Source organism: Henckelia pumila, chromosome 1 (genome assembly GCF_033568475.1).
Source record: "Henckelia pumila isolate YLH828 chromosome 1, ASM3356847v2, whole genome shotgun sequence".
Classification (NCBI taxonomy): Eukaryota; Viridiplantae; Streptophyta; class Magnoliopsida; order Lamiales; family Gesneriaceae; genus Henckelia; species Henckelia pumila.
In genome coordinates this window covers 104676021-104698622 of record NC_133120.1, presented here as the reverse complement: position 1 = coordinate 104698622, position 22602 = coordinate 104676021, and the positions used below count along the sequence as shown (strand labels likewise).

At 30.3% G+C, this 22602-nt stretch overlaps 2 protein-coding genes across 2 annotated transcripts; both read right to left on the bottom strand.

Annotated features, from left to right (window-relative positions):
* Positions 1 to 3028: 3028 nt before the first annotated feature.
* LOC140876021 (expansin-A7-like) lies at positions 3029 to 4189 on the bottom strand. Its single transcript, XM_073279863.1, has 3 exons — positions 4027 to 4189; positions 3453 to 3765; positions 3029 to 3341 (listed from the first exon to the last, which is right to left on the bottom strand). The coding sequence occupies exons 1-3, from the start codon at positions 4187 to 4189 to the stop codon at positions 3029 to 3031; spliced, it is 789 nt and encodes a 262-aa protein (XP_073135964.1).
* Positions 4190 to 5517: 1328 nt separating this feature from the next.
* LOC140874659 (glyoxylate/hydroxypyruvate reductase HPR3-like) lies at positions 5518 to 16628 on the bottom strand. The gene is made up of 2 exons (XM_073278018.1): positions 16121 to 16628; positions 5518 to 6341 (listed from the first exon to the last, which is right to left on the bottom strand). The coding sequence occupies exons 1-2, from the start codon at positions 16580 to 16582 to the stop codon at positions 5817 to 5819; spliced, it is 987 nt and encodes a 328-aa protein (XP_073134119.1). The 5' UTR covers positions 16583 to 16628; the 3' UTR covers positions 5518 to 5816.
* Positions 16629 to 22602: the final 5974 nt, after the last annotated feature.

Below are 22602 nucleotides of genomic sequence, written 5' to 3'. Positions count from 1 at the left end.
AATTTAGGTTAAGGGTGAAGTTGAATTTTTAATTTGATCATGTACCAACTAATCATTTACAATAATTCATGTATCAATCTGATATTTTATAAATAGTTTGTATATGAAAATGAATATTACTCATATAATAAATTTAATATAATATCTATATTTAGTAGTAATATTATAATATATATTTTATGTTAGAACCCACGACGTCATATGTAATTGGATAAGCTCCCGATTCAATAATAGACTGTAGACCATATGTTAGTCAAATAAATCACACTTCGCTTGATAAGATGTTGATAAGGGATGAGACTTTTAACCGTTGATCAAAAGTTCAGTTATTTCATGGACTTGATCGAACACCTTTGCAAGTTTTGGCATTAATCTTTTTAATTTAATTAACTTCTTTTAATTATAAAACGGGACATCATAGATATGGTAAGCTTAAGGTCGTTTAGAGACGGTAGAGAGATGGAATGGCTTTTTTTTTTAATTATTATTATTATATTTTTTTATCACAATTAGTGATGACAATTTCTTTCGAATCTGATGGACAATCCGATACCCGACTTGAATGGAGGAAGATATGGAGGTATTTTTTGGATTCGATTAAATAAATGGGTACTGAGGTACGGGGATCTCGTATTTGGGGCTAATTGCATTCACACCCCCTGTAAAAAGTCTAAAAGACATAAAACCCCATGTGTAAAATTAATAGCATGTTAGACCCTATGTTTTAAAAAAATTAGCATAAAAACCCCTATGAGAGGGTATAAATGTGCCCGAGTTTGTATAACATAGGAGTGAAATGTGCTACATTTTAAAAAATTGACGGATGCATTAGCCTATTAATATTTTTTAAGGGATTTTATGTCTTTTACACTTTTCACAAGGGGTGTGGATGTAATTAACCCTATTTGGTGATGAAGGCGGATATAGTAAATTCCTACCCGATACCTGACCCGATACCTATTTAAATATATATATATATATATATATATATTTACGTATTTATATTTATTTATATTTAAGAAATATTAATTCTAATTTATTTTTGGTGAATTATGATAGTTGGATGAAACATATAAAATTATTAGTAGAAAGTTAATGCTATTTTGTAGGATAATGATATTGAGATAAATTATTTATAGTATTTTTTTATTTCATATATGATTTTTAGTTTGCTAATTTTCTTTTACCTTTCATTTTTTCTTATTGTTCTCTTAAAAATTTAGTAAAGAAACATAGTTTTATCTAGGGTTGGAGAAAAACATCGAAATACCGTCATACCGCATATATCATACCGAAAAAACCCGTATATACCGAAAATTTCGCTACGGTATGATATCGTACTGAAATTTTTGGTATCGGTATCGGTATAAGATTTGTAAAATTTAGATATTTTCGGTATACCGAAATACCGAAAAAATATTATAATAAAATATATTTTAATTATATACAAGAAAAAATTATGATAAAATATATTTTAATTATAGAGTTTTTTTAAAAAATATCGATATAGGCGATATCATAACGATACCGTACCAATATTTTTTTGGTAAAAATGGTATGCATTTATGTCATACCAAAATTTTGGTATACCGACATTTCGGTATACCAAAAATGTCGGTACGGTACCGGTATCTATTTTTTCGGTACCAAAATTTTCGGTACGGTATGCGGTATTCGTTGAAAATGTCTGCATACCGTACTGAACCACCCCTAGTTTTATCAAAGTAATTCAAAATTGAAAAATTGAAATTTTTATGAGGGTGAATACAATAAATGGATATGAGTAGGGTATCGATATCCAGTCATCTAATGTGTACGAGGATGTAGATGAAAGTTGAATACCCAATGAAAATGATATGATGAATATGGAGGTGGATACAATAAATAAATATGGGGATGAAAGACATGATATCCTACTCGAACCCAGTCCATTGATATCCTTGACTGCACAATCATGGAATAAATCTTTAACTTGGAGTTGCAGTCACATCAGAAACAGGGTTTAGTACATGCCGCCCACAGGATAATGCCCTGCGGGGATGTGTAATCCCATGATTGGTCAAAATCAGTGTGTCCCACATAGGACCCACTAATTTTAATCAATCATGGGTCGCCACGTCATCCGCATGCCACTACCCTGCGGGTAGCATCTACTCATCCCAGAAATAAATTTACGCCATTAAATACGATAACGTTACTACTAAACATTCCCAAAGAATTACTTATAAATATTTGTAAATTTTGCCAACTTTGTAAAAATTAGAACGAAACTTCCTCTCCAAATTCAGGAAGAAGACCTTAAAAAGGAATAATTTAAAATCCGTTTAACATCGTCATTTAATATACATCTTTCCCAGCTCTTAAAGAAAACATTTAAATATAAATTTATCTAGAACTTAAAATTTATTGTAACGAAAGTTATTATTTATATTAAAATTTATTGTGAAACTTTTTTTCAAACTAATCAAAATATTTTACATCTCTAATAATTAAAAAAAATATTATTTACCCAGAATTCAGAAATATAATACAAATATTACAACACCACATAGAATGAGTATGAGTAACATACTAACATGACAAGTATTTGTTTGCTCTAAGGTTTTTCAAAGTTAATTAGTTGTATTAATTAAAAAAACAATGTTGTAACCTTACAAGATAATTTCTCGATCGAGTTCGAGTTATATATATCAAACCCCACCACCGCATATATACCAAAATTAAAATAAAATAACCCGAATCAAATAATTTATAATCCAAGAAGAATATTTAACAAAACAACTATATATATATATATCAGTAATCAGCTAGCTCCAAAATGTTTCCAATGTTTAGTTGAATTCCACACTTGTGTCTGCTGAATGACATGTATTAATTAAAAATAATCCATGTCATTCAATAAGATCGAATATCTATATGAGAAATAGATAAATCTCAATAATTTATCTATATATGTATATTGAAATTAAACAATACATTTCAGAGCTCAAAGACATGCTACATATATATGATTAAACAAAACCCATCATCAATGGAAGTTTATATTACAGCCATAAGTCATTCCAGCTTGCCAGTTAGCAGGTGCAACGTTGTATGCAATAACAGTTTCATGGTTAGTGTAAGAAGTGATCTTGAAAGAAAGAGCTTGGCCTCCGAGCGTCGCGAATGCTTGATACGAAGCTCCCCAGTTGTGGCTCATGCTTATCCACGCTGTCTTGGTCCCCTTCACCCACATGCTCGACACGTCCCCGCCCCCGGCCACGTTCATCACGTACACCAGCAGCCAGTACCCGTTGCCCTGGAAGTTAAATCGGAGGCCCCCGGTCCGAATACACGGTACCCTACATGCATCAATAAGGCACGTCGACGGTTAATTAATATATATGTATGTTACAAAAAGTACTTTGGATTTATTGTTTGTCTCCATGCATTTATTTGTCTGTTACATATACCTGCGGAAGGTGACGGGTACAATGCCAGCCTGCATCTGTGCAATCTTGGTGAAAGCAGCCCTAGACATGTCGAAGTGCGTGCGTGGGGGGTTGCACCAGCCGCCGTTGTTGGAGTCCTGCGACCAATTCGGAGGGCAGAGGTTGGTGGCGGTGACGGTGGTGCCGGAGCCTCTGATGCACCACTTGGAGGTGGCGCACTGCAGCTGGAAACACTGCCCGCACCCGTAACCGTTTTTGAACAGAACTGTGCTCAATGCCGCCGTGTTTGCCCCATACCCGGTGCTGTACACGTTCCCATATCCACAAGCTCCCCCTTATATATATATATATATAGACCAATTAACATCATGGTATGCTTAATAAATGATACAAAGTTTGACTTAGGTAATGCTTCTACAAAGCACTTATAAGCTTTTTCTTCACAAAATTTTCGAAGCTCTCAAACAATATCTAAATGAGAAAGCAATTTTTGAAAACAATCTCAAACGCTACCTCTATATATGTATATATATCGATTTTTTTTTGTTATACGTACATATGTATGTATAGTTCTGTCCCTAAAATTTGAACTCACCCATTCCATTTCCGGAATCATCTCCATAGAATGTCGCAAAGGCGTTGCCCCATGCACTAGGTTGAAACCCTGGAGTCGAATATCCGGCCGACGTTGCTTCGCGAACGAAAGCCGACACCAGGAAGAAGCTAACGAGGATCCATGAATGCAGCAAAGAACCCATGATCACGTTCTTCACCTTAATCTTTTGGTGTTTTGTATGATTTGACAATTTCACTTTGAAAATATTGTGATGTATTTATATTAAATCAGGGTGGTTGAATAAGAATATAACCTTCGTGACCTTCACGAACGTGTAATAAATTAATAATTATTCTATGTGCCCACAACGTAGTATATATGCATCCCCCAAAATTAAACTAGTTAATAATTCATAGTCCATATTGAAACGTGCGTGCAGGTATTTTTGTGGTCGGCCAAACATTTTCTCTCTTTAATTAAGTAATAATTGATTTTTTTTGGAAAAATTGTTTTTTTAATCCTATAATTTACTTTTTTGCGATTTTAGTAATCTATGTTGTCAAATTTTAGTTTTAGTCCACTATATTTGTTCTTTTTTTTCTTGGCAATTTAAATCATTTTTCCAATTCAGTACAAGGAACCGATGCAATGTTGATGTAACGCTCACATGCATATTGTCAAATCATCACTCCCAATGGAAAAAAGACTGCAATTGTGAAAAAAAAAAATTACAGGAGTAAAATGAAAATTTGATAACATAGAGGATCAAAATTACAAAATCACGGCTAAAATGCAATTTTCCATATGATTATTTAATTGTGCAGGAATCAAGTGTATTTTAAATGCACTGATTATGCACTGATTAAAGGGGATATAAGTGTTCCGATTTCCAATTAAAACTGTCAAAAGAAGCTAATTACGCCCATCAAATCGGCCAATAACTATGGCCTTATAATTTGTTCTTCAATGAATAAATCACCGTGATTCTTTTTCATTTCCTCTCGAAACATATTTTCCCTCACTTTTACATGTCCAACACCAACATTGCTTTTTTAACTCAACTTTTCAAAAATACTCCGATTCTGTTGGATAAGTATTTATAAAATATATTTTTTTATAAAATGTTTTAAAAATTGTTTTAAGAATAAATATATATTAGACAAATATTTTGTAATTAAAAATATTTTTAGAGTTGAAAAAATATTTGGTTCTTCTCTTATTCTTAAAATATCAAAAAACATATCTCAATTGTTATTCAAAAACTATACTATAGGAAAATATCTTTATCAAAATATTTTTCCGAAAAATTTTACTAAAATCTTATCCAAATACATATCTTAAATTTGTTTTTTCACTATATAAATTTTTTTTAAGTTTATTTGTCCAAACAGAGCCTCATTACTGAATATTAATTTTAAGATTTTAGTAATAAGACAATTTTCAACGAACTTGATAAACAGAGTAACTAGTTTCTGCCTTGAGCCAATATAAAATCACAGATAGAAGTATAGAACGGAAACAATAAATAAATAAATAAATAAATAAATACACTCCCTTCTTATTATCGATTCTTGTTGCATACATGAGTAATACAAACTATGAAATATATAATCGGGCATTCCTTTTGAGATAAAATGTTACTCGAAGCTCTTGCTCAAACACACACATTCTAAATCAAGTACCTAAATGGACAAACAGAAGAAACTTGTGGGTCCAGGACCAGATATTCTCTAGGTAGATTTTGAGATTATTTCGAAAAAGTGATCATCTGCATTTCTTTCACAAAATTTCAAGTATCTTAACAGAGTACTTCAAAGTATTAACAGACATCATTCAAGGCTGATTTCTGCCTTCAAATGTTTGTCAGAGAAGAATGCTTCTAAGTTGCTCATAATCAACTCCCCGAGTCCGGTAAAAGATTCGGGAGTGAAAACCGCCACATGGGGAGACAAGACAACATTATCCAACTCGAATAACTCGTTTGGGACATGAGGTTCGTGCTCAAACACATCAAGACCAGCACCACCAATCTCACCTCTCACCAAGAATCCAACCAATTCTTTCTCGTCCACCAGGGCTCCACGCCCGATATTAACAAGTACACCGGTCTTTCCAAGAGCAGTCATCACATCCTTGTTAACTACATGGTATGTTTCATCAGTCAATGCGCAACAAATAATCAACACGTCGTTGTTTGATGCAAGGTCAAGAATGGTTGTGTAATAGGTATATGAAACATGAGGATACATTTTCCTTGATTTATATGATACGCGGCAGCCAAATGCTTCGAGCCTTTTAGCAACCCTCGAACCGATACTGCCTAGTCCAACAATCCCTACTCGCTTCCCGCTCACCTAAAAGTACATAATAATCAAGTCAAATACATTTTTGTGTGTTACCGTAGTTGTACTACTCAGTTTGTGTTATAGAAAAAGAAAATAACTGAGATTTTAGATACACCATGCATCTTTAATCCACAGCAGAGTGCATGTTTAATATCATTCGCTGGCAAGTTCTGTTGAGGCAAAATCCAAAACCAAAGATTTCAAGAACTATTTTTTATGCCATAAATACAAAGGGCTTAGGCCAGTCCTAGGCAGTAGTCCATCCAAAATTTTTTTTATTACATATATAAGTTTTTTATTCTTAATCCAATAAAACTTACTTTTCACACCCGAAGGGCCTACTTCTTAATTTTAGTGCACAACTTCATTTTTTGGTGGAAAATTGCATTTTGGTCTTGCAAATTTGTCATTTTATGATTTTGCTTCTCTATATTATCAAATTTCAGTTTTAGTCACGCAAATTTTTTTTGATAATTCTAGTTTTTTTTTATTAGAAGTGCTACTGTCGCACTATCCACTCCAGTGTCGTGTCGGGGTAGTTTCTTTTTTGACCTCGGTCAACATTTTATTTTAAAAAATGACCTCCTAGTGTATTTCAAATCACTTGGGGAGGTCAATTTTTTTTTTAAAAAATGTTGACCAGGTCTGTATACCCAAATATCCCCTCTAACTCTAGTTCATACCAGTACTGCATTGTTTCCACGTTAGAGCCAAGCCGAAAGAAAGATGAAAATTGCCAAAAAAAAAAAGATGGCGGAATAAAATTGAAATTTGACAACAAAGATGATCAAAATCTTAAAGACAAACAAATAGGACCAAAAACACGATTTTTCTATTTTTTGTGAGTAACACAATGTAATGACTTTTTTTATAATATATATAATTTATTGATTAAGTTCAAGGCCATCCCAACTCTAATTTCTGGATCCGTCACTGCCAGTATTTATAACCAGGGCTGTTTAAACTTTGGTTACAACCGAAAAAACCATAAATTTAAACTGGAGAAACAATAAACCGCCCGAATCGGGAATCGAATTTTTTAATTAATATATAAATGTTAAAAACAAAATTTACATGGTTTAGTTTCGGATTAGGTATGTCAAAGACGCAAAACCGAAATTGAATTAGATTAATAAATGTATTTACATTTTTATTTAGATTATATATTATATGAAATAATATTTAGTGAATTCAAAATTCATTTTTAGTGGATTGTTATTTATTTAATTCATCTAAACTTTATATTTAAACAGTTTACGCAAAAAAGTAACTAAAAAAGTAATATGATTCGTGGAATTTTAATGAAACACTTGCAGTTTCATTAAAAAAAGGGCAACTTTGAACATTCAATTGTTTCAACTGGATAAAATCCAATAGTGCATAATTCTTCTAAAAGTTTAACTTTGTTTTTTTTTTCGTTTCGTTTTGGACATTCATTTGCATAATGTCCTTCTTCATTGCACAACCAACATATGCAATTCTTTCCTTTACCTTTTGAGCAATGTGATTTTTTGTTATCAAATTTTCTTCTATAAGGTTTTCTGAAAAAAAAAAATTTCTTATAAGGAATAAATTTCGTATTATAAGATTTATTTTGTTTCTGTCGTTAGATGTTTGTGTGGCATGTTTGTTTTACAACCATATTCTTTTACTGTGAATTTTATTTTGTCACAATTTGAAGATCACATAACTTTAAACAAACGATCATCAATGATTCACATTCCCAAAATACGAAAAACATTTCGTGTAGGAAATGAAGGATTTACAAAGAATTTTCATAAACTAAATACAAACCCAATAGAATTAAAAATAGAAAATATTTTAACGATTACCCCTGAAAAGGAAATCATGAAAAAGTTTCACGATATTTGTTTTGAAAATCAGAAAGACAAAAGTAAGAAAAGAAAACAATTTATCGTTTCAATAAAACTTAAAGACCCTAATATCACAATTCGTGAAGCACCAAGAAGATGCAACATGGATGATGTAAAAATATTTGAAAAAGAGGTTCAAGAATTACTCAAACTTAAGATAATCATTACAAGCAGGAGTCCACACTCTTCACCAGTATTTTATGTCAGTAAGAAAGATACTGACAAAAAAAGAATGATAATTGATTATCGGAAAATGAATAATGCAACAATTATGGATTGATATTACATCCCAAACAATAATGATTTACTATCTTATGTAGGAGGAATAAAATATTTCTCCATTTTAGATTGTAAATCAGGATTCTGGCAAATTCAGCTAGAACCACAAGCACAATTACTTACATCATCCAGTTGTCCAAAAGGACAATATCAATGGACTGTATTACCTTTCGGACTTAAACAAGCTCCAGGTATTTTCCAATGATATATGGATGAATCTTTTAAACCAAATGTAGATTTTTGTTGTGTTTACATAGATGACATATTAATTTACTCAAAAAACATTAGATCAACATTATAAATATCTCATGACAATATTAGATATTTGTCATAAAGATGAAATTATACTTTCTGAAAAGAAAACACAATTATTTAAAACAAAAATAAATTACCTAAGATTACAAATAGAAGATGAAAAACATTGTTTACAACAACATATACTTAAAAAAATTCATGATTTTCCTAGTGAAATCAAATATAAAGTTCAATTAAGAAGATTTCTAGGTTTATTAACATATTCTGAAAATTACATTAAAAAACTTGCGGAGATTAGAAAACCTCTTCAGACAAAACTTAAACAGGACTATAAATGGAAATGGTCGAAAGAAGATACTAATTATATAAACAATATTAAAAGGAAAATATTTATTAATCTTCCTGAGTTATATTTTCCTTCAAATAAAGATATAATAATAATTGAAACGGACGCATCAGACGAATATACAGGGGAGCATGTTTAAAAGCTGATACAGGATAAAGAAATTTAGGCTTACTAAAACAGCTACCAGGAATAATGAAGAATTATGTAATTATACATCGGGAACCTTTCAAGGTGCACAACTAAATTATCACTCAAATGAAAAAGAATTATTAGCTTTAATATTTACAATTAGAACTTATGAAATTTATCTTATCTCTAAACCATTTTTAGTAAGAACAAATAATATGAATTTAACATATTTCAAGACAAGGAAAATATCAAGAAATGTAGGGAGATATGCAACAAGGTTAATTAGATGATAATTGGAATTGAACCATTATCAGTTCGAGATCCAGCATTCAAAGGAACGGATAATTCATTACCCGACGCATTAACCATAGAACTTCATCCAAATTATACTATCTGTAGTAACAGAATAACAAAAGAGATTCTAAGTGATCCAGAAAATGACTGCGAGTCATCCGAACATGCCTCAGAAATCATGTGAAATATAAATTGATGAAATGAGATTTATATTCAGAAACATGAATTATTTTATGATTTCAAGTCATCCGAACATACCTCAGAAATCATGAAGAATATAAATTGATGAAATGAGATTTATATTTAGAAACATGAATTACTTTATGAGTAAAATAATCAATCTCATTTATGAAGATTGGTTCAATTCTTGCAAAAGAATCCATAAATGCAATGATACGCATAATAAAACTATCTGAATTACTCACGATAAGGAGTTAAATTTCTAACCATTTATATATATATATATATATATATATATATATATGTTTTCTCGTGCAGGATGGACAAATTAAAATCAATTAGAGGAAATATTGATCGACATACAGGAAGAAATCCATATTCTTCAACAAAAAAAAAAGAATTTTATCGGAAAAATTCAGAGGATAAAAGAAAATATGACAACCTCGTCATTATTATCCTCACCAAGAACACCAATCAAGTTAGCAACTTCATTTGACAAAATAATGGAGATGAATGAGAAACAGTCAGTGGTCACAGCCAACACTGACAACAAAGAAAAAAAAATAAAAAAGAACCGGTGATCACAGCCAACTCCGAGAAAAATGAAAAAGAAGAAAGAACGTTTAAAAACGCCCTTGAAACAAGAGAAAGAAATATGGTTAATTTACGACCACAAAAACAAATTTTTGGAAAAACAAATTTTTCAGAAAAATTCAGGACTGAATTCTTCGAAACATTAAATTATTTGAAAATAGCCAAACCATCTACAGGATCTTGGCTACAAACTTGTGATACACAAAGCATATCAAGAGCAAGAACACTGCAAGGTGCTCCAGCGCATGAAGTCGCAAGATTCTTTTCAAATGGATTATTAAGTAGATTAGAAGTCAGTCCCAACAATCAAGAGATAAAACTATTTCCATATCAAATGAGAAATAGTATCATTCAATTCAAGAAAGCAGTCATTAAAGACGAACCAGTATTAACGTTGAGCATTCACTCAACCCTTCCAGATTGGGATAATGATAAATTCTACTAACCAATGATATACATTCAATGTCGAAGAAATAAAGAGAATTCTTATTTGAAGGATCAAATGAAGAGAAACCAATAATGAATATCTCGACAATTCCGGAGATAAGAATAAAAACACTGATCGACATGATCTCAAAAACTGGAAAGATTGATGAAAATTCAAAGGTTAAAATAAATTTTGCATCTAGTAAAATTTTATTAACCACTGGACATAAGGAGATCATCCAAAAGAAAGATCAAGTCATGTTAGCTCAATTTGAAGCCCCGATCTATGAAGCAAGAGTTGACATGACCAAAGAAACTCAACAGATGTTATGCAAAAAATTAGGTACAATGATTTCCATTCAAAAATGTGGACATTGCCTAAAGACAGAAGAAACGGCCGTCAAAGAAGAGAAAACAATAAAGAAGTGGTCTGAAGCCACTATTGATACAGACAGCAAATCAATGTAAGAAAATTACAAATCGTGGACCACACCACATGTAAAGGCGTCCATTTAGACGATAAATGAACTGTCTTCAATAATGTTGTATTTTTAATTATGTAGTGTCGGAGTGGTCCCTCCATGAATTCTTGTCTTTAAGCGTTTCTCCACGCCTATTTAAGGAGAAGTCTGTTTTGTGAAATGATAAGTGAAGTTTGAGCATCTCTCTCTCTCTTCTTAAGTTTCTTACAATCTGGTTCATACAAGACGTATGAAAACTATCCGAAAATAAGAAACATAAAAATCAGAAACAAAATTAAGCCTTATGACAAATAACTAAACAAGCAGGGCGAAGGATGAAGAAGGCTGGAAGCCGATGATTGAAGATTCATGGTTAGAGTAAACCTGGAGATCTGAAGGCAAGTACCATTTGATCAGGTGATCTTTAAGGGAAAGCAAAGATTTGGCCTCTGCTCAAAACTAAGAATCAATCAATCAATGTAACCTTCCTGAACCTCCTACTGCCCTTAATTTAAAATCTATTTGAAACTTTTTCATGCCTGGAATGACTCTCAAGCAAGAAGTACTCATGTTAAATAAAAAGTTTCGAGATTTGAGAAATAATATTAAAAATTTAGAAAATACAGATCCAGTATACACTCATATCTATAATGAAATGAATATAATAAATCAACGATTATTCATTGTAGAAAACTATATAATTGTTCGATTTGGGGAACATAGTATATAAGAAATATATAATGAAATTGATGATGAAAATAATAATTAAATAAGTATTCGAAGTCTAATCCGCAACAATAGTATACAAGAAATATATAAAGCAATTGATGAGGAAAATAATAATTAAAGAAGTATTCGAAGTGTAATCTGCAACCTGGTATCATCATCATCAATTTCATTATATATTTCTTGTATAATATGTTCCCCAAATCGAACAATTATATAATTTTCTACAATGAATAATCGTTAATTTATTGTATTCATTTCATTATAGATCTGAATGTATACTGGAACTGTATTTTCTAAATTTTTAATTTTATTTCTCAAATATCGAAACTTTTTATTTAACATGAGTACTTCTTGATTGAGAGTCATTCCAGGCATGAAAGAGTTTCAAATAGATTTTAAATTAAGGGCAATAAGAGGTTCAGGAAGGTTACCTTGATTGATTGATTCTTAGTTTTGAGCAGAGGCCAAATCTTTGCTTTCCCTTAAAAATCACCTGATCAAATGATACTTTCCTTCAGATCTCCAGGTTTACTCTAACCATGAATTTTCAATCATCAGCTTCCAGCCTTCTTCCTCCTTCGCCCTGTTTTTTTAGTTATTTTCCATAAAGCTTAATTTTGTTTTTGATTCTTATATTTCTTATTTTTTGATAGTTTCCATACGTATTGTATGAACCAAATTGTAAGAAACTTAAGAAGAGAGAAAGATGCTCAAACTTCGCTTATCATTTCACAAAATAGACTTCTCCTTAAATAGGCGTGGAGAAACGTTTAAAGACAAGAATTCATGAAGGGACCACTCCGACATTACATAATTAAAAATACAACATTACTGAAGACAGTTCATTTATCGTCTGAATGGACGTCTTTACATGTGGTGTGGTCCACGATTTGTAATTTTCTTACATTGATTTGCTGTCTGTATCAATAGTGGCTTCAGAACACTTCTTTATTGTTTTCTCTTATTTGACAGCTATTTCTTTTGTCTTTTCTTCTGTCTTTAGGCAATGTCCACATTTGTGAGTGGAAATCATTGTACCTAATTTTTTGCATAGCATCTGTTGAGTTTCTCTGGTCATGTCAACTCTTGCTTCATAGATCGGAGCTTCAAATTGAGCCAACATGACTTGATCTTTCGTTTGGATGATCTCCTTATGTCCAGTGGTTAATAAAATTTTACTAGATGCAAAATTTATTTTAACCTTTGAATTTTCATCAATATTTCCAATTTTTGAGATCATGTCGATCAGTGTTTTTATTCTTATCTCCGGAATTGTCGAGATATCCATTACTGATTTCTCTTCATTTGATCCTTCAAATAAGAACTTCTCTTTATTTCTTCGACATTGAATGTATACCATTGGTTGGTAGAATTTATCATTATCCCAATCTGTAAGGGTTGAGTGAATGTTCAACGTTAATACTGGTTCGTCTTTAAAGACTGCTTTCTTGAATTGAATGTTACTATTTCTCAGTTAATATGAAAATAGTTCTATCTCTTGATTGTTGGGATTGACTTTTAATCAACTTAATAATCCATTTGAAAATAATCTTGCGATTTCATGCGCTGGAGCACCTTGCAGTGTTCTTGCTCTTGATATGCTTTGTGTATCATAAGTTTGTAGCCAAGATCCTGTAGATGGTTTGACTATTCTCAAATAGTTTAATGTTTCGAAGAATTCAGTCCTGAATTTTTCTGAAAAATTTGTTTTTGTGGTCGTAAATTGACCATATTTCTTTCTCTTGTTTCAAGGGCGTTTTTAAACGTCCTTTATTCTTTTTCATTTTTCTCAGAGTTGGCTGTGACCACCGGTTCTTTTTTATTTTCTTTTTATTTTTATTTTTCTTTGTTGTCAGTGTTGGTTGTGACCACTGACTGTTTCTCATTCATCTCTATTATTTTGTCAAATAGAGTTGCTATCTTGATTGGTGTTCTTAATGAAGATGATGATGACGAGGTTGTCATCTTTTCTTTTATCCTCTGAATTTTTCCGATAAAATTCTTTTCTTTTTGTTGAATAATCTTTCTGAGGCATGTTCGGATGACTCACAATCATTTTATGAATCACTTAGAATCTCTTTTGTTATTCCGTTACTACGGATAGTATAATTTGGATGAAGTTCTCTGGTTAATGCGTCGAGTAATGAATTATCCATTCCTTTGACATGCTGGATCTCGAACTGATAATAGTTCAATTCCAATTGCCATCTAATTAACCTTGCTGCATTTCTCTCTGCATTTCTTGATATTTTCCTTATCTTGAAATATGTTAAATTCATATTATCTGTTCTTACTAAAAATGGTTTAGAGATAAGATAAATATCATAAGTTCTAATTGTAAATATTAAAGCTAATAATTCTTTTTCATTTGAGTGATAATTTAGTTGTGCGCCTTGAAAGGTTCCTGATGTATAATTACATAATTCTTCATTATTCCTGGTAGCTGTTTTAGTAAGTTCTCCTAAATTTCTTTCTCCTGTACAAGCTTTTAAACATGCTTCCAGTATTCGTCTGATGCGTCTGTTTTAATTATTATTATATCTTTATTTGAAGAAAAATATAACTTAGAAAGATTACTAATTATTTTCTTTTTAATAGTGTTTATATAATTAGTATCTTTTTTCGACCATTTTCATTTATAGTTCTGTTTAAGTTTTTCCTGAAGAGGTTTTCTAATCTCCGCAAGTTTTTAATGTAATTTTCAGAATATGTTAATAAACCTAGAAATCTTCTTAATTGATCTTTATCTTTGATTTCACTAGGAAAATTATGAATTTTTTTTAAGTATATGTTGTTGTTAACAATGTTTTCCATATTCTATTTGTAATCCTAGGTAATTTATTTTTGTTTTAAACAATTGTTCTTTTTTTTCAGAAAGTATAATTCCATTTTTATGACAAATATCTAATACTGTCATGAGGTCTTTATAATGTTGATCTAATCTTTTTAAGTAAATTAATATATATGTCATCTATGTAAACATAACAAAAATCTACATATGATTTAAAAGATTCATCCAAATATCTTTGAAAAATATCTGGAGCTTGTTTAAGTCTAAAAGGTAATACAGTCCATTGATATTGTCTTTTTGGACAACTGAATGCTGTAAGTAATTGTGTTTGTGGTTCTTGATGAATTTGCCAGAATTCTGATTTACAATCTAAACTGGAGAAATATTTATTGATCCTATATAAGATAGTAAATCATTCTTATTTGAGATGTAATATCCATCCATAATTGTTGAATTATTAATTTTTCGATAATCAATTACCATTCTTTTCTTGTCAGTATCTTTCTTACTGACATTAAAGGCTGTTGAAGAGTGTGAACTCTTGTTTGAAATGATTATCTTAAGTTTGAGTAATTCTTGAACCTCTTTTTCGAATATTTTTACATCATTCATGTTGCATCTTCTTGGTGCTCCACAATTGTGATATTAGGGTCTTTAAGTTTTATTGAAGCGATAATTTGTTTTCTTTTCTTAATTTTGTCTCGAGGATTTTCAGAACAAATATCATGAAATTTTTTCATGATTTCTTTTTCAGGGCTAATCATTAAAATATTTTATATTTTTAATTTTATTGAATTTGTATTTCGTTTATGAAAATTCTTTGTAAATCCTTCATTTTTTACACGAAATACTGTTCGTATTTTGGGAATGTGAATCATTAATGATCCTTTGTTTAAAGTTATGTGATCTTCAAATTGTGTAATGAAAGATATTGTCTTAGAAAATTATTCCTTATTATAATATTCATTATAAATTCTATTTGGTATATAATTGGTATTATAAATTTTGTTTCTTCAATCTCTATTTTTTATTTTTCTGCTACTATATCAAGCATAATAATTGATTCATCTCCTATTCAAACTTTTAATGCTTTATCGTATTTCTTCCAATAATAATTTGAAAGTATATGTTTACTTGCTAAACACATACTTGAAAGTATATATTTACTTGCTAAACACATACTTGTTCTTGTATCAACATAATTGAAAACAAAATTTTATCTCTACATAGAGTAAAAAATAAGTTTAAATGAAGTAGGTACTAAAATGTAAGTTGAAAATGGATTTGGGTATTGATTTATAATTTACCCAAAAAAAAAGGGATGTCTTAGGTCAAATAGCTAATCGGAATCGAGTTGAAATATCAGTTCTGGAAAAAGTTCCACAGTAAGAATCTAAAGAAAAGAAAGCAAGTAGGTAAGTAAATTTAACCTTGGAAGCCACAGCATACGTTTCCCCAGCCGCCCACGACGAGGCGCGAACAAACCTGTCCGCCGCGGAGACTCTTCGTAGAACATCGATCACGAGGCCGACGGCGTAATCCGCCACATCGTCGGAGAACACGTCACCGGCGCTCGTCACACGGATTCCGCGGCGGCGGCAGGCGTCGAGGTCTACGTGGTTCACACCCGCGCTGGACCCCACCAGAAATTCGACGGCGGGGTAGCGGTCGAGGTCATCAGAGGTCACCGGGGTGGGGCCCACACAGAGCATGACGCGCACGGATTTGGAGAGGATGGAGAACGATGGGTGGGGCGGGTCAGCAACCGGGTCGAGGACGGTGAAATTCGTGTAGAGGGAGCGGAGGAAGGACGGTTCGAAAGTGGGGAATCGGTGGAGGAGAAGCAGGCGTCGCCGTTGTGGGGATTGACTCTGGTTATCGGCGGCGGCCATGTTTGATTTGGAGCAATAATCTTGTATCGTTCCCCCATTTGTAGTATAAAAGCATCAAGCATGATTGATTAATAAATTATTCTTTTCATTCATACATACAAATATATATAGTGTGCACTCTCTTCCCAAAACAATTTGAATTTTTTTAAAATATTTATAGTACGATTATTTTGAAAAATAATGTATCATATGATATAAATTTCAATATCGATTTATTTGAATTATTATAAATCAAATTAAACTTTTCATTTTAATCAATGTAGGATAAAAATATCACTATTAATGCCAACGTATTAATTGTTTCATTTAACATTTGATTCTGATTTTATAAGTATTTAGAATTATAAACCATTATATATATATATATATATATATTATACAATTTCGAAGCAAAAGATGCCAAAAGTGTAATAGTCGTAGGACGAAGCGTTTCAGTAAACTATTGGCAACGCAACAAATTTTTTTAATTATAGAAAGTGATTACTTTAATTTATTATAAAGGGTTGATCCCGAAAGGGACCCCATTTCATATGGAGGATAAATTGAAGGATGTGAACGAGCGGCAGAGACCTGAAGGAGGGAGCACATGACCTAATCCCCAGAGCATACCCCCACAATATTTCAGCAGGGAATATGCTCCACACGAGAATCGAACCCGCAACGCTGGAGAATTTCTTCCCACGTCACATCAGGCCTTACCAACTTGCCTATGCCATGTGGGCAAGTGATTACTTTAATTTTTCCTCCAAAACAGTGGTTGATTCTGACTCACACCCTAATCATTTAAGTTTTAAATTGATTATTATTGTTTTTTTTAAAAAAAAATAATAATGTATTACTGTTTTGACGTACTGACTATATAGTGCATGATATATTAAATTAAATTAAGAGCATCCATTGAATGATAGACTACTAGGTTTTGTTTATCATATATATGATATGTAAAAATTGAGCTAATTAAATATAATAATTTAAAAAATCTTAATTCAAAGAAGAACTACTACAATTGTTATTGTTATTTAGTAGAGATTAATATAATTATTAAAATTAAATAAAACAACAACAATATATCAGTTTGCATTTTATCTATATAGTTTCATAATGATTAAAAAAATAACTAGTTTTTTTTTTTACCCAAAGAAGAACTTTTTTTTAAAAAAAAATAACTACTTGAGATTTAAAATTTATTATTAAGTGAAATTTATTCTGTCGATATGAAGATAGTGTTTGAGAGAGCTAAGTTCTCCTAAACACTGCTTAAATTATTATCTTCGAACATCAATCCAAGTACAATCAAGTTGTGTTCTCATGGAAGTATTTGGATTAATTTGTGCGATGAATTGCAATCAAATATTTAAAATGCATGAATTTCAAATGATTAGGTTGGGAAGTGAATTTCAAATGAAGCAAAAAAATATTTAAGCAACATAAAGGATTTCACGTCCTTCAATCTAATTTTTAACTACAATGTGTTTGAATATCTAAAAAAATAGAATTTGGATTAGAATTGGAATTGGATTTTAAATCCATGGAATTGGAATTTCATTTGGTGTTTGGCAAAATGTTAAAATATATTTTGAAATTTGATGGTATAAAATTTGGATAAATGATATTTTGTAAGAAAAGTATGAAAAAAAACTTAAAATTTACAAGTAAAGTATATAAATTTATCATTAAAAATAATTTTATTGTTTTATAAATTCAAATCCTATTAAATCCCATGAAATCCGACCAGTTTTGTTAGGATGAAATCCCATCAAATACAAATCTCGTTTGAAATCTCATTTTTCCAAATACTGAAACGGTATTTTCAATTCCAAATTCCACTAAATCCTGTCTAATTCCATGATTTGAAAACAAATATGGAAACATGTAATTTTTTTTTGACAAGAAAACAAGTATATAATTGAATAGAAGATCATTCCACAGAGAATGAACAATCAATATTATACCGATTTATTATAATTAGGGCTGGGATATCGAACCAAAATATCGACTTTTTGGGATATCGTACATAATTTTTTTCGATATATAAACATTTTTTTGGTATATCGAATTTTTTTCGATATTTATACGGTATGAGTATGAATTTTTTCTATACAAAAATTTTGAAATTTCGATACCGATACCAGTATGAATTTTTTTCATACCAATATTTTTTATACGGTATACCGAAAACCTACCACTAATTTAATCCTGTTTAGAGCTTCAATATTGACAATATTTTTAATTTCTAATTAAATTTCTTGTAAATCAAAGAGACAAATTATCAACGACGATCAATTAATGAGAAAATTCTAGAGATGCAACTTCACTTGATCTTCCACCATGTTTGATCTCTAACAACATGTGGATAGTAAATTCTTCAAATATATTAGCCCATAACTAAATAATTATTTATTTTCTTTCCCAAGTGACGAAAAAATTATAATAATTTAATATAGATCGCAATATTCCTATTAACAATCTCATATCAAATGATTTGATTAGCGCAATAATCTTTAATTGTATTATATGCATGGCTTACGGCAAGATAATCGCCAACATTGAGCTTTCCTATGTCCTGTTTAGAATTCTCTATCTGGAGCGATGAATTTAAACATACAAATCAGTCAACTTATGGTCAATAAATTAAAAGCAATTAAAACAGAAAAACACAAATAAATCGAAGGAACAACTCCAAATAAAAATGTCAAAAGATCATAAATATATGGTTTCAACTTTCAAGTCTCGCTACATCGTCCTTCTAGATAAGATAATTTAGTTCATGATGCTCAAGGAAAATTAGTAAAACATAGTCTTAAAAAAATGCATCTCAAATAAAGGTTAAAGAAAGAGGAGAATAAGAACATATGTGTCTCTTTTGATTCATTCTTTTTCTTACTCTTTCCGCCACTGCTTTGGGTTCCTTTTCCTCCATTTAAACCACAATTTCATGACATTATCCACTTATCTGCGACGACAAAAACAACAGTGAGACACATAATTCTGCTGACAGCTGATAACAAAAATTAATCCAAATACAATAAAAGTACAATAAATTACACTTATCAGTAATATGTAAAGATCAACAGCATAACTAAACGACTTTTTCCATAGTTATTCTTTCCTGGACTTTTTTGTGTTTTCCCTAATGTAATATATAAAATCTTATTTAACATTAAGTAATATTCAACCAAGTCTAAGATCATGAAACCACCGAAAATAATAAATTATTCGGCTCTTCCGTAAACAAGGGCGACTTCCGTAAACAATTATTTGAACCAAGTAAAGGACAGATCGAGTCAGATGTTGATGAAGAAACAACCAAAAGATTATCTGTCAAATAAATAATTTACTCATTTTGTAATTAATTTGTTGCATTTTTTCAAGCATTCATATCAGAACAAAATGGAATAATTTAAAAATCGATTAAATAATTAACTATTCAAATTTGTTGTGGTTTGTGGCACGAAATTGCCAATTTGGTTATATGTGTTAATCAATGCCATTTTGGTTATTTAAATAATCAAAATGTGAATTTTGAATCGCTATCTTCGCTTTTTAATATATAGGACCTATATTACAATTTTTATTTATTTATAATAATTCATTATATTAAGGTCGAGGGCCTATTGTTATATAAATTTTAGAGGTAATGTATAATAAAATTTTAAAATAAAAAACAATTGAAAATATGCGAAAAATTAACTGCCTACTGACTATGAGGTGATTTGAAAGGGTGATTTAATTTGATTGTTTTATCTCAAATGACACTCATGTTGTATGTATTTAAAATCTACCGTAATTTTCATTGAAATCGCTACAAAACATGATGTGAAGTATATTAGAAATAAAATTCAATTGTATCCATCTAAACATGTCATATATTCCAGGCATAACCTGACGGTGTTTTGGAACTTGTAGAACTTTTTTTGATGTTACAATACAGTTGATCAAGTTATTTTGATGGCAATATATGTGTTATATTATTTTACATTCAATCTAAATTATTTGAGGAAATTTTCTCAATTAAGAGGTTTCTTGTAATAGAGTTTTTGATTTGAGACCATGTCTAATCTAATTTTGATGGAGAATGGTTGACGTATTTACCAATAATTGGCCTACTAGGAGAGCCTCAAAAAATGAGTTGAGAAAGTCAAAAGCTAAATCATGTAATGTTTTGACGTTGACGCTGTATTTTATCTGATTTTAAATTTTAAGTTTGAGATAAAATCTCATATTCGAAATCTAATTATTACAATTCATTTCCCCAGCACAAAAGAAAATCATGCGGTATTTAGATTATCATATAATTTTGTAAAAAAAAATTTAATTGATTTGTAATATATGATTAATTATAATTTTTAGTTCAATCGTTATATTAAATAAAGCTGTAGTTGAGCTGTAAATCTAGAGAGGATTTGCGTGAAAAGTATTGGCATTGACTGTTTCCCGGGCGTTAATTGAAGAAAATCAAACGTTAAAATACGGCTTGGTTTAATTTTTTATTCAACTTCTTAAAATAGAAATATATGCCAACTTGCATTTGACTTTATAAAAAGTCAAAACTTGAAGGGGGAAGAGAAAATAATATGAGAGTAAGTTAATAATAATATGAGTAAGATAAGTTTTATTTTTTTAAAGATTAGTTTGATTTTAATTACGGTAGTTTAGTATAGGAAAAACACAAAAAAAAAAATGTTTTGATATCGTTTTATTAGTCAATTTTATGAGAAGAATCTTAAGCCCAACTCAATTCATAAAAATTAACTTTTTATGTCCAAAATATATTTTGTACTGTAAAAGTATCATTTTTTTTGCCGTTATCTTATGGAGAAATATTGTGTGATACATATTAATTTGTGTGAAAATACTCGACCCATGAAAAGTATTATCTTTTATCAAAAATATTATTTTAATTTTCACTGCAAAACATCATTTCTTGTTAGTTATGTTGTGAAGAAATATTGTGTAATATATATTGATTTGGGTGAAAACTCATTACTTTTTTATGTAAAAAATATATATTGTATAATATATCCTTATTTGAGTAAAAATTATTAATTTGATTATGTCAAAATTTCATCATATTATCATAATTTCCCCCCCGAAATGCTAACATTACAACTCAAAATAGAAGAATAAAATTTTTTCGCGTAGCTGCGGGGGAATTTTTTTGCCTCTCCCGTCTGGAAAAAAATGATTGTGAAACTTTTCATCCGAAACCTAAGTTTCTACTCGTAAATATAATAACTATACAAAATAGCTGCATATTATAATGTGCTATGATCTAGAGACACAAATAGAATGTATTTTTTATCCCTAAAATATATTAAAAATAAATTTTGAGACTAATATAAATTCGTAAATTATACTACTAATTACAAAGTTTCTATGAGATGTTAAATCGTAGAGGAGCTCAAAAATTTTAATTCGAACTCAATTTCAAATCTTTGCAAGTAATTAGTAAACATATATAATATTCGTAAAATGGAGCTAAATGGAAATGACAAAAGAATAATGTTGGGAAACAAGTATTAAACCTTTTCAGATAAGATTGTGATTATAAAGTTAGTTTTGCTAATTTTGACTATTCCATTTGTGCTACCTAAAATAAAGTAGTATATATTTCCATGCACCTTCCTCCACCGCAAGTAGTTTTCTATACACACACATGCATGAATTTTGTGCGAATGCTTTGGGACTCGTAATAACTAATAAATTATTTCACAATTAACCATTTGGCCGTATTAATTTGCATATTCAACTATCTAATAAATAATATGCTTCAGACAAAGTAAAATAATTTTGAGTATTCGTATAGATAATTAATTAATGACAATTAAGGTTCAAATAAGTATATATGCATATTAATTTCTTCATTTTCTACAAATGTTAACAAAAAAAACTATTCATTCATCGTTCAAAATTTGATCTGTCGGTTTCAGCATAATACTTATTTTTTCAATATTGAGTTAGATTGCATAAAGTATTTATAATTAAATTCCCTCGAACAAAGACCAAATCAAATGGGATTG

Excerpts from the sequence above, each read along its gene's own strand:
- LOC140876021 (XM_073279863.1), bottom strand. The coding sequence starts at position 4,189 with ATGGGTTCTTTGCTGCATTCATGGATCCTCGTTAGCTTCTTCCTGGTG. Across the intron at positions 3,766-4,026 it reads TGATTCCGGAAATGGAATGG|GGGGAGCTTGTGGATATGGG; the intron begins GTGAGTTCAAAT and ends TATATATATAAG. Across the intron at positions 3,342-3,452 it reads GTACCCGTCACCTTCCGCAG|GGTACCGTGTATTCGGACCG; the intron begins GTATATGTAACA and ends TGATGCATGTAG.
- LOC140874659 (XM_073278018.1), bottom strand. The coding sequence starts at position 16,582 with ATGGCCGCCGCCGATAACCAGAGTCAATCCCCACAACGGCGACGCCTG. Across the intron at positions 6,342-16,120 it reads CGTATGCTGTGGCTTCCAAG|GTGAGCGGGAAGCGAGTAGG; the intron begins GTTAAATTTACT and ends ATGTACTTTTAG.